A 16,912-nucleotide genomic window follows, 5' to 3' on the forward strand; every position below is an offset into this window, starting at 1 on the left:
AAATATTTAAAGGTATTTAAATATAAAACCTTTTATAATGAATATGAATAGAAGTACTTACCATTCGTGCCCATTCGTCAAATATTGGTTGGGTATTTAGCTTTGATCGGAAGCTATCAGCATCTGCCTTTAGTTTTTGACCCTCTACATGGTTTTCCCAGCCTTTACCAAGAACATCTTCAACTCTCTTCATATACACAGAAAGCTGTCTATCTATTTGCTTGGCCCATATTATGGAACCAGCAACGGGAGGCAAATCTCTCACACGACTCATGCGACAAGCTTTACTCTGTTGGTATTGAACTTTAAATTTCTCATGTAGAGCTTCAATATCATCTTTGACTCGTTGGATTAGTTGAGTCTGATACTCTCTTATTGCACCCCGAATATGAGGTCTTACAAAAAGGGCATTAAAGCGGGAAAATATTCTGAACATTTCATTCGCATTCTTGGCAGTTCCAAGCTGGTCACGCAGCCTAGCTGTAATTCTGGTCTCAACTCGATCGATGCGCTCATTATATCTACGATAGAATTAGAAAAGAAATGTTAATTTCTAGTGACACAGTATAAAGGTTAAAATAATAACCTTTTAATAGCTGCTTCCCAAGCATCAATTCCTTCTTTCGATATATCAAGACCATCTACTTCTTTCACATTTTCATAAGCCAAATTAACTTCCTAAACAATTAAAAATTAAAATTAAAAGGTCAAATCATTCATTTAACCTATATGAGAGTTCAAAGTTGTAACCTTGGGAAGGATAACAATATTGGTTATTATAATACATTTTAAATAAACTATGCACAAATAATCTAAATAACTGTTTATAGTTACATACTTCAATGGCATTAACATCAGCTGCATCTAGTGATCCTGTATCTGCTTGGATATCGAGTTGTTCATCAGGTGTACTAACAGGTAAGCCAGCCCTTGTGGACACAGTCGGTCTTAAAACTCTAACTATAACAGTTCTAAGCTGTTCATGTTGACGTCTGAATCTATTTAAGAAATTTAATAAGTAATTTTGCTTTAATAAATGATTTTAAAGAAAAGGCTTTTAGGCCATTCCTAGATTGAATTTTTTAATGTGCTAAAATGTATTATTTGTAAGTAAATCAAACCAAGTTGCTGCATGTGTAGTAGTAGAGGTATTTTTTTAAAGAATTATGAAAAATTTTCTTAACCATTTATGACACTATAAATCTCAGCAACTTTTCATGGTGTATAAACGAAAACGCAATGAGTTTAAAGAACTCTGGTTAGGCAAAAATGTTGGTTTGAGTGAATATGCCATTAGAGATGTTTTATGCTTAAGACTTATAGCTGGATCTTACACTATTAAAGTGTAATTAAAAGCTAATAATTAGTTGGGCAAATGAAGGTAATTTTTGGACAATTTTTAGGGAAGAGCGAGTGGAAAAAATAACCTACTTTCTCATTTGTTCCATCCTGGCCTGAAGTTTTTTATGAGAAGGACTCATCCTCCACACCATTTTCAAATGCTCATCTCGCTTCTTTTTAACAATATCCCTTAAAAGTGCCTGTAGTTTATCATACTCATCGTCCCAGGTCGCAAATACTTCAAAACAGGCATTCATAACTTTCTCAAACTCTTCAAAAGCAATGTGGATGAGTCGACGAGTGCCCAAAACCTGTGAATAATAGGAAATATTTAACGTGGGATTCAATGATTCTGATCGAAAAACAATTATCATAGCTAAATTTCTAAAATATTCAATATGTTTAATATATTGGGATCTTGGAAAACTACACAAAGGACAAAAACATTTTGAGGCATGTTTCTTGAGGTTAATCCCAAATGAGTTAATTATACTCTGATTAAGTATATCTATTCTAAAAGCACACTATTACTCCTTCGCACACATCAGCTAAGAAAGTGGTACAATATTGATGAACAAATTTAAATTCAACATCAAGGTCAATTTTAAGAAATCTTTGTGCACTTTCTTCTCACCAATTATAGCCACAAGATAATACTTTAAAAGCATTTGCATTGATAGGCTTGTCCAATTATAACAGAAAACTAGGGTAAAATTTCCATTTGTGATAAAAATTAAAGGGACAGCAACGATTCATTTAAGTGATACATTAACTTCAATTACATTTTGACTAAATGCACATTAAAAAATTTATGTATAAAAAACTGGCTAATTCGGTTTGTGACACTAAAATGAAAAATTGGCCAGTGCTCTCAGAAAGTTCTTTAGGACTAATTTATGTTCACACTTATCTTATTGGTATTAAAAATAAGTTATAAGCAACCATTAAATACCTTCAGGAGCTGTGCCATTAAATCTCTTGATATTGCCTCCACAAGACGCAAAGCTCGCTGAATGGGATACTTAGTACTTCGAACCTTTCGTAGGTGGGTAAATATTGACTGGACAGCCATTTTTATTTTATCCAGTTCAGAAGCTGCCAAAAGCTCATTTAGTGGAAAATCTTTCATGAGTGGATTATAATCGTTCACGGTGGTTATGGCTTGTTTCAATCCTATTAAAATCAAATAAATGAAATTCACATTACGTTATTAGATGATTTCGCATTTGTAGTGCACTATGAGTTACTTTTATGGCAATACATTAGCTACTATTTTCAAGTAACTATATAACGTTAAGATACATGAAACTCTGAATATCCCACCTGTATCAGTGTCGAAGCTTACAACAGCATGGAACCTTTTTCCCGCTCTGAGAATTTCTAAAGTTAATGTCACTTCCAAGCTTTCTCGTTTTTCTTGAATGCGTAAAAGCGCTCTTTCCAAGTTTAACCAAAAGCTTATTTCCTGTAAAGCTGTGCCTGATGATGGATCTCTGTCTAGTTTCGTTACCTTGAAAATTAAATTTTAATACATTTATCATACATTAAAGAATATCAACAACAATATACAAAACTTAATTATGCACTATCAAGAATTTATTTATTGATATTTATGAAGAATGACTTATTCCGGCAATCCACGGGCATCATGGTATAATTTTTCCAGAGAGGGGGAAGAAAAACGTCAATCTCTTCAGAAGACGTCAGTTTTAGGGAACCAATGAGAAACAGGACTAATTTTATTATTTTATACGTAAAGGAGCTAACTTTACAAGGATTGGGCCGCAAAGCTAAAAATTGTTTAAATATAAAAATCAAACTGGAGAACCTCTAATGGTAAAAACAATTTTATTTATTGGAGGCGTTTCAAGGCGAGGCCTTTTAACAATCCAGTATTTAAAAAATACTAATATAAATTTAACAGCACAACATATGCGTCAGAAGGGAACATGAGAGCCTAAAAGAAATTAATTTGAAAAGCTTTTTATTTAACTTTTCCTTCTGACGCATGTCTCATGCAACATAACTTAAAATCTCGTGCTTTTAATTGTTAAAGGGCCTCTACTTGAAAAGTCTCCAACTAATAAAATTAATTTGTTTAAACCATGAGAGTATCTACAGTTTGATTTTTATATTATACCATGGTAATTAATAAGTATAATATTAAAAATGGTTTCTACATAGTCATTCTCCATTTCTCCCTAAGTATAAATAAATACATTCTTAATACAATTGTGTTCCATTTTGCCAAATACTTGTTATCAGTTTTTTTTTATTTAAAAAAAATCTAGCACATGAACATAAAGGTTCACACTGGTGTTGAAATTATGTTGGGAGGATTTACCGAGAGTTAAATCTTTTCTCTACATACAGTGGAAATACCTTATCATAAGTAAAGTAAGAAGCTAGTGGTTACTTTTCATACACAAAAACATAAATTAGAAACAATGAAAATCCTCACCTTCTGCATTTCTCGAACCCAACGATTGACACCATTTTGTAAACCATTAAGGAAAGACGAGTCTTTAACCTTTTCTCCAAAATCATCAACTGTTGCTTTTCTGCCTTCTTCAGCAGATTTCTTAATAACAGATGAAACTGCTGGATGGATTGTTAACGTAATCTCGGGAATATCAATATTCTGCTGCAAATGTAAGAGACCCATTTCCAATTCCGCAATTTTCTTCTCTACTGTGGGAGCCATTTTGTCTCCATCCCTAAAAATCCAAAAAAAAACATGTAGTAGCGATTCAATTTATAGTTAAATACAAATATATAAACCCTCATTTATTAGGGTTTTGTGGTAGGGCCAGGCTAAGTCTAGCACTCCGACAAGAGGTCCATTGTGATAGTCCCCAAAACTCTTTAATCTTTCGTATAAGAATAATTATTCAAATTAAACATTTTTCATTGAAGTAAAATTTGAAATCTGTGTTGAATGAAAAACAATCAAATTTTGGAAGACATTTTTTTACAAATATATAACTATCTTAGGTTTGGATTCAAAAGGTTCAAATGATGAAAAAAGGGAAGATTCGAGTTTTAAATCTTAAATATTTTCCAAGATTTATGGGATTCCAATCCCTAAAAAACTGTTGAACATAATAAAATATTCACATTGATTTAAGCTCGCGTGGCATGGAGGGCTTGCCACCACCCTCCTACATGTTGTAACCCGGACACCTGTTTAAAGGCATTAAAAGTTGGAAGATGTTTTGGGCCTAATGGTGCCATGGGTTTTAGCCTAGCTGATTATTATTACTAGGTTTTAATAACTAAAACTGTTTTTATTTAATACCACTACAGCCATTTCGACAGCTTTTCCAGTTCTAATAATTTTAAATTAACTTCGTATACATTCATATGTCCTCTAAATCAAATTTTTATAAATTACTGGCTCTCCTTTGACCTATATGCTTCAAATTTAGAGCAAATTTAAAACTTACCGTACAAGGGTAATCTAACCTTAAATCATAGAAGCAATTAAGGATTATTTCTAACATAATATATAGGTTATTTTTCTATACTCAACAACTCTACAAATGTTGCTTTATGATGTAATAGTTATGGTCTCAAAACTATACTAGAGATTATATTCCTTCCAACATTCCTGTAGTTAGAGACTATTCTGGAGAACAATATATTAAGTTTTGTGGATAATATTTTTCACTTTGCTCCAAGTTAAATAGACGGTAAAATAAATGGGGGTGGAATTTTAAACCGTCATTGCCACTTAAAAACTGGACACTAGCCAGGGAGGGAACACCGGATTGGTTGGTATTGGAGCATGCGCAGAGACCAATTTTTAACTGTCGCCGAGTGACAAATATCTAAATCATGATTCTTCGTAGAGCACGTGGCGCCATCTAAGTAAACTGACCATTATATTTCGGGAATAAAAGCTAGACCAAATGGTTGTTTAACTGTAAATTTACCTATAACTTGAATTCTTTAAATTAAAATACAAATTATTAATTGAGATCAATCGTAATAGACGAGAAAAACGATTGAAATGACTTCAGTGACAATTAAAGTCGCGAAGTGGGGAGTCTGGCAGCCATGCTGTCACGAAACGTTTCCCCTCTTTTCCTACCCCAAAATTCAAAAACCCTTCAGAGGCTGGGAAGCCGTTGGAATTTATTTTACCATCTATCTGATGACAAAAAAAATAAATTTACTAATTTATTTCAATGTACCAATACAAGCTATTTCCTTGTCATAGGGTGTATTTCTGTTAAGCGACAGAAATAGATTAAAATGGCAATTCGGTACTTGCTTTGTAGGTATACATAGTAGTTAAGCCCCCCTCCCCTTAAAACAGTCATCATCAAATTCTTCTGTTACCCATCACGAGACATGGAATCCTGTTTACCAAATAATTACCTAAGCTCTATGGGCATTACTATGCCACACATGACCAACCTAAAGTTAAAATTGGCAATACCTTTCTGCACGGCCCGTTTCTCTCACATATGACTTAAAGTATGGAGCAACAGCGCTGCTAATGTACGAGTGAAGAGTCTCATAAGGTGATCCATCATTTAGTATCATTACTCTCAGCTGAGATGAAAGCGTTTTATCAGCTTCCATAACAAGATATTTCTTGATAAAAACCAAGCTGAAAAGTAAATCAAAATTGTTACATTATTGACAAATTGTGACAGTTTTTATAAGAGTTAAATACTAGTTTTATTAACATTATAAGTTAGGAGCTTAGCAACGTAGCTAAACAACAGCTAAAGTTGATTGATGTCACCACTGGGATCATATGGCGGAAAGGCCAGGGTTAAAGGTTTAAGTTCCCCACAGTAAAATTAATATAAAAAATTGCTGCACTTCAGCAACTAACTAGTTGTTCATGAATTTGTATCTACTTTCTACAAACAACTCATCAAAAGTGAACATTAGTCTTTATAATTGTAATACAAATTTGATTAGCTCTCCACATTCGTAGAACTTTTACAAAGAAGACAGACTTGTGATGACAGTAGACACCAGCGGTTCTAGCCAATGAAAAATTACACCGATATAAGCACGCCTTTTATATTTGCGAGAGAGGCTCTTGGCTACCATAGATTAATAGATAAAAGAAGCTAGTCACTTTAAAATTTTATTTAATCTACCAAAATGTATACTAAATTTATTTCTTAAGTTGATTAGGTTCATCAAGGCAAAACGTCTGCTGCCTCGTCTTTCCATAACTTTAAAAGCGTGCTCCCAGCCAGTTTTAATTAATTTTAATTAAACCTTCTACCAAAAATGTGGAACTTTAAAAACCATTACAAACTCATCAAGTAATCAAAATAACTAAAATTCATTGGAAAATATTACCACTATTACGTACAATAAGGCAAACCAAATTCAGCCTGTATACTATTGGAGGCAAAACTCACCTATTACTTTTAGGGTTGATAAATTTAACATCATTGAAGACATGATAGGAATTTCCATCTTTTTCATCATCTCCATCAGCTCCACTATCAACTTCTTCTTCATCTGATTACAAAAAAAAAACATTCTCTAGTAGCAATTCACACATAGTGTAAGTTTAGCTTTAATCAGGGATCTAGCTAGAAATTTTTGTTATTTACTGGTTGTGTATTAATTTAATAAGTGTAGACTTTTTGTTTTGTAATTGCTGATGCATTAATTGAATTTTAGTATAAGAGTTAGTTTTAGTCTACTACCTTACCTAACATTGGACTTAAAACTTCCATGATAAGTGTAAATTGGTTCAATTCACTTGGTGATAGAATTAGTAATACAAATTAATAAAAATTAATCATACCTATATTACGGTAAATTCTATCCCCTATTATTGGGGTAGTTAGAATTTCAGCCCTGTCATTTTAAAGGTTTACCATTATAAATCAAAGATAAACATAATACAGTGAAGTTCCAGTTGTCATACATAATTTTCTAAATATTTTAACGTGAAGCTGGTGTATGAGAAACAATACTTATGCTGCTAACACTTCCTTGTTGCAAATTTCTAAGCTTGCTAAAATGTGGGGCAAAATTTTAACACAACATGTCAATGCAAATTTTTAGGGTGTATTGTGTTTCTAATTTTTTTAGGAGATGTAACTGATGAGTTTAATATTAATGGGTATAAATTTTATACTTATTCACCTTTTCCAGATGTTCTTTGAATGAGTAATGTCCTACACTGCGAATCAGATATGAATTTTTTCAAGAATTCAGAGTTGGATTTTTCATTAAGCAATGCTTCAATTGTTTTGGAGGCTTTCCCATCTTCTTCTTCCAACATGAGAAGTACTACACTCAACAAAAACTTCTGAAAGGATTGCAGGTTAACCACAGCCGTCGCTGGGACTGCAGAATCCACGTTAGCAGGGGATAATCCACCCAGGCTAGCGTTTCCATCACCTTCGCCCGGATCTGCCATTTCTGACAGCTTTGTTAGGCCTTGGTTCGATCAACCTCGCCCAACAAATTTTTCTACCCAGGAATATACTTTATAGCTACCTTAAAGGAAATAGACTTATTCAAAATAATTTCAATATGAAAATAAATAAACTGCCTCGTACCTTCGATATCAATTTAACAGGGGCGTTGTTAACAGATAAATTGGAGAAAGTTACCGATCATCTACTATGAGGTTTCACATAAAACAAGGACTCAGCCGCTCAGCGCCACTCAGGATTCTCATGCTCTACCGGCCTGGGAAAAGTATTTTTTTCTTTGAAAATGACCTTACGGTGTCAGCCAAAAGCCTTAGACACCAATGAAGTATTACTTATTGAACACGGTTGAAGAAGTAAAAAAGACCAACAACGTTTGGGGAAACTAAAATATATTATATATATTAAACCGATACGCGGTACTTCGGCTGATAGGCCTTCAAAGCGAAGGTACAAGTTAAGACCGTGGCCTCCTCTCTTAATCCCTATATCTTCCTCCAGGCTCACTCATCAGGCTAACTTGACGGGTTTCACATGTGATCCTACAACCATTAAAGGGCTTCTATCTAAATGTTTCAAAATCCCCGGGCCCTGACGGTGTTCACCCGTTTCTGTTAATCCCTTTCTACTGCTCTTTCTTTCCCATTGTATTTGATCATTTACCGCTCCTTCTCCGAATGTCAACTTCCCTTGTCCTGGAAGGAGGCCAACATAACCCCAGTCCACAAATCAAATTATATTAAAATGCTAGTACCATAATTTATAAAGTCAAATTTATGAATAGTGATGATGCTGCTACCTACCTAGGTTTCAATGGCGAACCAAAGGGGGCGTATCGATAGTTTTCGGTCGTGAATAGATTTTAAGAGAAACGAATATGCAGTTGTATGTGGGTATTGAAAAGATAATAAAAACAAGACTTAATTATATTTCTACATACTAAACACCGTTACCAAAAATTGTGCAGACTCTAGCTCTTGAGTATATAAATCATTATTGCAAAAGTGACATTATGTCGCTTTTGTTATTAGAAATGGAAACCTCTTCAATTCTGCCAAAAAAAAAAGGAAGGGACACTGCTCACAGACAGGGATTTACTTAACTTTGATTTTGAATAGCTCGGTTTCGAAAAATATTAATGAGAGAGTTATAGATTTTTTGTGGTTGTAGCTGAAAATGTCCTTTACAAAACTAGATGTGGAACCCATGCAGCAGATTCGGCGTCCATTTAAGGAAGCCCATGCTGGAGTGATATTGTCGGAAAAACGTATAATTTTTTAAGGGGTAACTTCGATGTAACGATCGCGGAAAATATTCGCCAGCTAATAGACGATTTAATAAAACATCCTTCAAGGAAATTGCCAAGAAGTAATATTTCCGAGAGCGAGGACTTGCAATTCACTGTTTATATAAAGCTTGGTAAAATAATGGTAACTTTTCACCTTAATTTTGATATAATAAGGCTTAGCAAAAACATGACTTTCTGTTTACAGGTAAAAAGTTTCCATTATTTCAACAAGCGCTATAAGGGTGTCTCAATTTGCTCGATCGGGCCATTTTTCTCAAAATGTATTTATGCTAGGGTTCTGAAATTTTCAGGGTTTATTTTTTAGGTATGGAAGGCTTTGGTTACTAAATTTCAGAAAAATCGAACTATTTTGTGCCGTTTTGGAAAATTTATTTTTTCACCGGTAGGTGTCACGCAAAATGTTTCAATAGAAAAGTTGTAGGGCATAGTCGAAAGTGTAAAAATAATTTTGGTTGGGTTGAAAAAGACCTATTTTTCACTGAGTTTGGAGGTCGGGGGAAAAAACAAGTTGTACTAGCAGGCAATAGCCTTTAACGTAAACAATCGTACATAATCACAACACACATGTACATTTATTTTAGGGAACTTATGCTTTCAGCTATGTAGTTAATAATCAGATCTGCAAAAGTTATTGTTAAAGAAAATTATTACGTTCAACACCTAATTAGACAAAGTACCCAAAGACCGCGTCTTCCATTTCGACGTGGTTACGAGTAAGATCATCAAACAAAGATTTGTAGACCAAAAATTACGCTTATTTTTCTTTTGTTGTTTTTTAACGTGAAATATCAATTGCCCGAGTAGTATTTAAAGCGTTTACATTTCAAAGTTAAAACATTATCTCAGCTTGGCCGATTGTTGTCCAGTATGCCTCTTTACACTCGAGATCAGCGCGCTCATATGCTAGAATTATTTTACGGAGAAGGTCGTCGTAATGCTACTCTAGTAAGTCAGTTATTTAGACGAAGATTTCCCAATTGCAGACCAAGTCATACGACGGTTCTTAGAGTGGTCCGCGTCTTCGACAACTGGGGTAATATCAATCCGAGGTTTCGTGGTCGTGGTCTCCAGGACATCGACATGGAAAACACCATACTTGCCTACTTCGTCGCCTATCCTCGAGCGAGCGTCAGGACTGCCAGCTTTGACTTAGGGTTGGATCGAAACTACGTTTGGAGAACACTCAAAAGACACCATTTTCATCCTTATCGAGCGACACTTCACCAAGGACTGCATGACGGTTTGTTTTTTCCCCCGACCTCCAAACTCAGTGAAAAATAGGTCTTTTTCAACCCAACCAAAATTATTTTTACACTTTCGACTATGCCCTACAACTTTTCTGTTGAAACATTTTGCGTGACACCTACCGGTGAAAAAATAAATTTTCCAAAACGGCACAAAATCGTTCGATTTTTCTGAAATTTAGTAACCAAAGCCTTCCGTACCCTAGCATAAATACATTTTGAGAAAAATGGCCTGATCGAGCAAATTGAGACACCCTGTATAAACAGGCAAAATTATAAATTATTAAATCCGAATGTTAAATTGACTTTTTTTAAATATTGAAATTCACTGACAGCCTTTACTCTTATTTTAACCATGTAAAAACTTGATTTTACGGGGAACTAGAACAGTTTCCGAAAGAACACACCAAATTCTTCAAGTTCTTCCTGTATATGCTTAAATCAGTGGTGCTCATATTCCTCTAGCTCTCACTATTTAATTTTAACTTTATTCATTCAGAGGGCTCCTGCCTTAATATAAAATCCAACAAAATTGCAAAAAATTAATTTAAAATTCCAAATGTTTTGATAGAATAAACACGAATCTAACCACAAATTTCAGATGCCACAATCCCTATCTTTGGTATAATCTGTGAAGCTAAATAGTCCTACCTCTGCTCAAATTAGTGCTATCACTTGGTAAATCTAATTACCAAACATAATTATACAGGGTGTTTTAATATGCTCTGACTGTCATTTTTTTTCGGAAACTGGAAGAGATATAGAGTTTCTAAATTTTCAGGGTATTATTTTTAGTGTAGGATTGTTTTAAATCCTAAATTTCAGAAAAATCGGAAATAATTTCGTGTTTTTGTAAAAAATTGATTTTCACCGGTAGGTGCTAGAAAAAACGTTTCAACGAGAAAGTTGTAGCATGGTTGTAGAGTGCTGTCGAAAATGTTCAAAGAAATTGGTTTCATTGGAAAGAACACTTTTCACGAAGATATGAGCTGATGAAAAAACAAGCTGTCCATAGGGGCCAATAGCCTTCGCATTTTTGTACGCAAATGAAAGAAATCACGTTAAAAGATTAAATTCCTTAAAAAAAGTACATGTAATTTACCAAAACGCCAATTTACTAATTTAGGCCTACAGTAGGCCTGAAACGTATCAGTAGGTCAACTACACACTCTTCACAATCAGAACTTCCATCCGTATCGAGCGACCTTCCACCAAGCTCTGCACGAAGGAGATATGGAACGTAGATTTGATTTCTGCAACTGGCTAATAACCATGTCTGATGAGAACCCAAATTTCATCAATCAAATGCTGGTGACCGACGAGTGTTCCTTTGGGAGAGATGGGCCTTTCAACCATCAAAACACCCACATATCCCAGGTAGCAAAATCTCGTTGATAAACCGTTTGTGAATCGTTGAAACTATGTTGAGAGATAAACGTTATGAAATGGTTGACGATGTCACCAAAACAGACGGTTTATAAAACGGTTGATATTAAGTCTATTAATACTAACAGAAACCCAAGTATAAACGTTATTTAATTAACGTCAATATGAAATGTTATTAAAACTATTAAACGATGCATAATGAACCTAATAAAAAACGATATAGGACTAAAGTCGATTAAACGTCGATTTTGAACATTTTGTAAGTTTCTTAACTAAATAGGGTACCAGATATTTCCCGGGAATATACAGCACAACATCTTAATAAATTTTTTCCCTTTGGTATATACCTTTCACCATATAGCGCAAGCAATTACCTAATACAAGCGGCAGTGGCAAACAAAGTCGCAGTCAAAAAGAAAGTACAACGGTGCCGTAACTCTCTCCACGCATGGCACCGTACCCCATATAACCAAATGATTTATGCAAATTGAAACAATTATACGTTGATAACACAATAATTTTCCTTTTACCACAAGGCCTAGTGTCTATAGAAGAAGGCTTTTAAAAAACATTACTATTCTTTAATCGTTTTCCGTGGGTAGGGCCAAAGAATGAAGAAACTCGGTCTTTTGGCTAAGACCAAAGTGTAGTATCTTATGTATAGCGGATATACCTAATTTTTAAATTAATCCAATTAATTAAAGATGTTTTGCCGACCGTAACCGTTGTAAACAACAGTCAGGGTACCATGAGATAGTATACCAAATTTGGTCGACCTAAGTTGAAAACTGTAGATTCCTATAGCGGGCAAACAAACATATAAATACAGTTTATATTTAGTTAAATATTAACCACTTCTATAACATGTTTTAATAAGAATATTTTTATTAAAACATGTTTAAGAAGTGGTTAATATTTAACTAAATATAAACTTTTATTATTAGTTAGATTAAAAAATTAGTTGATAGCAAAAAACATAACAACGTCTCGTTTGTCAAAAGATATATCCTTAAAAAGTTAAATAATATAACGTTATTTTAACCTTAATATCCACATTAAAAGTGACGTTTTTAAATGTGATAAATATAATGTAAATAACGTGGTTTTTTCAACCTAACTATTTTGATGAAAACATGAGTTCTAAAAGAGGTCAATATTTTACTAAATATAAACGTTTATAATTAGTGGGATAATAACCATCAAACGTTATTTTGACCAAAAACCAAATATTGACCATTTTACAAACGTTATTTTGCTACCTGGGATGTGTTGTGACGAAAATCCACACTGGGGTTTTCCTCACCATCATCATCAACAACAACTCCGACTGAATGTTTGGGCGGGTTTGCTCGGGGATCGAGTTATTGGCCCATTTTTCCTCCCAGCTCGTCTTAATGGACAATGCTACTTGGCGCTTTTGCAGAACGAAATAGATGACGCTTTCGAAGATATTCCGCTGGAAGCTTACAGACAGATGTGGTACAAACATGACGGCGCACCACCCCACGTGTAGTGGAGCATCTTAACGAGTTCCCTCCGCGTTGGGCTGGCAGGAACGGTCACGTTCGATGGCCAGCGAGGTCTCCGGATCTAACTAACTCCGATGAACTTTTTCTTGTGGGGGTTCATCAAAGCACAAGTTTACGTGACGCCCGTAGAGAACATAGAAGATTTGCGTCACCGAATCATTGCAGCCTTCGAACTTGTCACTCCTGATATGATCAGACGCTCGTTTCAAAACATGCTTCATCGATCCCAAACATGTATCGCGGCAAACGGAGGTATCATAGAACCTCACTTGTAAAATTCTTATGTTTATTCGAATAAAATGTTCAATTAAATCTTTCAGACATTTCTTTCATTTACGTACAAAAATGCGAAGGCTATTGGCCCCTATCAAAAGTGAATAGGGGAGAAAGTCTGGCACTTGGGTCCAACCGCACGACGTCTTATTTGAGGGGTAAAATTTTTGGGCTTCGGAAATGACTCCCCCCTCGCCTCTTTACAGGGACAAAAGTTATCGGTTGTACTCCGCCACGATGAAAAATAGTTCTCTATAAAATACGTGAATATTTAACTTTTGCTTTCGATAATTTGATTAATTTAGTTCCTAAATAAAGTAGATATATGATAGAAACTAAAATGCGACATTTTAAAAATAATAACACGACTTTTGAAAAGAATTAAACCGTAACTAGAATAACGCTCACTTAAATCGTGGAGAGCGTGGCGCCCTCTAAGAGCAGAGATCGGGACTAATTGGTAAATCTACGATGTTAAGGCCTAACAATTTACAAGTTTAACTGAAATAATAGCTATAGCTACGAGCTTTTTTGTTTATTTTACAATTGATATAGTAATTATTAAATAAAATCCACCGTTATCGAAGGAAATAATGGTCAGCATTTGACAAAGAGTCTATTTGAAATCGCGAGGCGGTGACATGGTTGTCAGGGAATAAAATTCAAAATTTTCTTCTTGAGCGCGGACCGGAATACCACAAATGCACTACTTAACGCGTAATGTGCTTTCCTTATTGGTTACAAATATCACGTGATCACTAGCTCTTTAAAAAGAGTGTCAAGCATGGTGGAAGGTAAAATCTGAAGGCAGTGATAGACTTTCTACCCCTATTTACTTTTGCCCCTATGGATAGCTTGTTTTTTTTTCATCAGCTCATATCTTCGCGAAAATGTGTTCTTTTCCAATGAAACCAATTTCTTTGAACATTTTCGACAGCACTCTACAACTTTCTCATAGAAGCGTTTTTTCTGGCACCTACCGGTGAAAAATATTTTTTACAAAAACGTCCGATATTTCTGAAATTTAGGATTTAAAGCGATCCCACACTAGAAATAATACCCTGAAAATTTCACAACTCTATCTCTTGCAGTTTCTGAAAAAATGCCCAGTCAGAGCAATTCAAAACACCCTGTATTTTAAATAATATTAACTTAAGCTAATTTGTACCAGTAATCGCTAGAGTACTTAAACAAGATTTAATTATCAGATAAATACCGGGGGCCGATAACTCCCCGTAAAAGGTGTACAAACTTGTAGCTTACTAAAGTGATTACGTAGCTGATTACAAAATTAGCATTGCCAAAGGCTGTACTCAGTTTCATTTTAGGAAGTGGTTAGTTCCTCGATAAATACTGATACCAGTTTAAAACAGTTATTAATAGCAACTGTCGGCTCAATCATTGCTAGGAGCAATAAACATAGCACCCCACCCAAGGAGAACGCAACCCGTCAAAAGTCGTGCATTTTCTTGAGTACATTTTTCATTGGTTAGACTCTTTAGCGCCTGCTGTCGTCGGAAGGGGAAAATTCGGAAATTGTCTTCCCCTTTCCGTAAAACGTTCCGCGTAAAGGCTCGTCCAATGAAATTTGTTCACAACACTGCGTTAGCGTGTTTAAAGACTAGCTCATTGCCACCTGTATTATGAAAAGGCCCCAGTTGTTAGAGTAGGCCATGCATCTATCCGAATTTTTATTATTGAAGAGCGTGGTGCCATCTATTAATGGCAAAGGAAGCTAAAATTCAAAATAGCGAAATGATAACGTCGTCAGAGAGCCATTGTAGAGTATTATAGTTAGACAACTTATACTTTATTTAGTGGACTTTAACCTAAATTATATATCCCGTGAAAAACGAATGTTTAAAATTACTGTTATTTATGTTATTGCCAATTTACAAACGATCCAATGAACGCTAGGAGTACCTATAGTACCGCCTTTTGATTTCGAGGCTAGCGACATCCATTGAAACAAGAGTTACTTCACGTCAAGCCAGTACTTGCTTTAAAACCTTTCGAACAAAAAGCAATATTTCTCGATTAAAATAAAATAATAACATTTAAACTTAAATAAATTATTAAATGGACTAATTGTAATCTGTCGTATCCTCAATTTTGTGGTGACAAAGGGGTTGAAGCAGAATTGAGTAGCATATAATAATAATAATCAGCTATAGTATCTTTTACGCGCATATTTCATGGGAGTCGCCATTACCGTGCTACAGGCGAGAGAACGGGTTTTGGGGGAAAGAACTTTCCACGGTAGAGCTTCGTGCAGTACGTCTATGGCAGCTGCCTGTGGAGCCAATCGTGGGAGGGTCCTTGATGGGGGGAAAGACGCGCGTAAAAGAGTGTATAGCTAATACTTATGGAACTTAGGAGCAACAAACACAACACCCCACACAAGGAGAACGCAACCCGTCAAAAGTCGTGGAATTTCTTGTGTACGTTTTTCATTGGCTAGACGCTTTAGCGCCTGCTGCCGTCGGAAGAGAAAATATGGAAATTGTCTCCCCCCCCCCCGCCCGTAAAACGTAAAGGCTCGTAACGCTCGTCCAATGAAATTCGTACACAACCCTTCGTTAGCGTGTTTAAAGGATAGCTGCGTTCTCCTTGTGTTTGTTGCTCCTAGATGGAACTATCTAGCAACCTTTAATGCCTTTATTCGAGGTGGCCTGGTTAAATTGTGTTGGAGGGTGGTAGCAAGCCCTTCATACCACGCGAGCCAACAGCTCCCTACACTCACTATTACCGTTAACCTTTACAAGTTTTTATGTAAAGGGAAACCGAAGAACTCGAGGGAAAATCCCTCTAACCAGATTGTTTTTCCTTTCTGTATTCCTCGGTCTAAAAAGTCCTTTGAAAGTCTGCGACGTAAGTACTATTGTGCCAAATCAATAGACAATTCAATAAATCATCATCAAGAGAAATCGCCAGAATTAATATTTCCAAGAGCCAGGACCTGCAAGCTACTGTGTATACATATGGTTTTAATTGGATCACCCCAGGCATTTTGCTCAAAAACTATATTACCTAGAAATGTGAAATTTGCAGGTTGTACACCATCGGGGAAGGTCGTTGTTATTTGTAAATTTCAGCAAAGTCATGACATATTTCACGGTTTTGGAATTTTTATTCTTTAACGCTTGGTAGTCAGTGACGGCGATCCCGTGGGGGCTCTGGGGCTCGAGCCCCACAGGGAAAAACGAACGAGGACAGAGCCCCCACAGAAATAAAATTGAGGAAAAATAGCAATCAGGGAAAAATTTATAATCTCACTGCCTTTATTTGGGTCCGAATTCAGTCTTTTCAATCTTTTTGAGATTGCAGATGCGAGTAGCATTAAGATGATGTAACCGTATAAAATTGTTTCGATAGATTCGTCCAACCAGAAAAACGCCCCGTCGT

General features: G+C 35.4%; 1 protein-coding gene across 3 annotated transcripts in view; it reads right to left on the reverse strand.

Annotated features, from left to right (window-relative positions):
• Dhc64C (dynein heavy chain, cytoplasmic) overlaps positions 1-7,996 on the reverse strand; it is a 49,492-nt gene extending 41,496 nt beyond the window's left edge. For 2 of the 3 annotated variants that reach the window (XM_090180502.1, XM_090180500.1), the window contains exons 1-11: positions 7,893-7,996; positions 7,474-7,830; positions 6,735-6,837; positions 5,786-5,959; positions 3,803-4,058; positions 2,665-2,851; positions 2,294-2,514; positions 1,432-1,652; positions 839-998; positions 587-678; positions 62-521 (exon numbers count right to left, since the gene is read on the reverse strand). In XM_090180502.1, the coding sequence (XP_090036628.1) occupies positions 62-521; positions 587-678; positions 839-998; positions 1,432-1,652; positions 2,294-2,514; positions 2,665-2,851; positions 3,803-4,058; positions 5,786-5,959; positions 6,735-6,837; positions 7,474-7,750 (2,151 nt within the window). In that variant the 5' untranslated portion in view covers positions 7,751-7,830; positions 7,893-7,996. The remainder of the gene's footprint in view (positions 1-61; positions 522-586; positions 679-838; positions 999-1,431; positions 1,653-2,293; positions 2,515-2,664; positions 2,852-3,802; positions 4,059-5,785; positions 5,960-6,734; positions 6,838-7,473; positions 7,831-7,892) is intronic. The other variant, XM_090180501.1, reaches the window with a different exon arrangement.
• Between the last annotated feature and the right edge of the window lie 8,916 nt (positions 7,997-16,912).

This window comes from Leiobunum rupestre, chromosome 1 (assembly GCF_980474605.1).
Source record: "Leiobunum rupestre chromosome 1, qqLeiRupe1.1.hap1, whole genome shotgun sequence".
Taxonomy (NCBI): domain Eukaryota; kingdom Metazoa; phylum Arthropoda; class Arachnida; order Opiliones; family Sclerosomatidae; genus Leiobunum; species Leiobunum rupestre.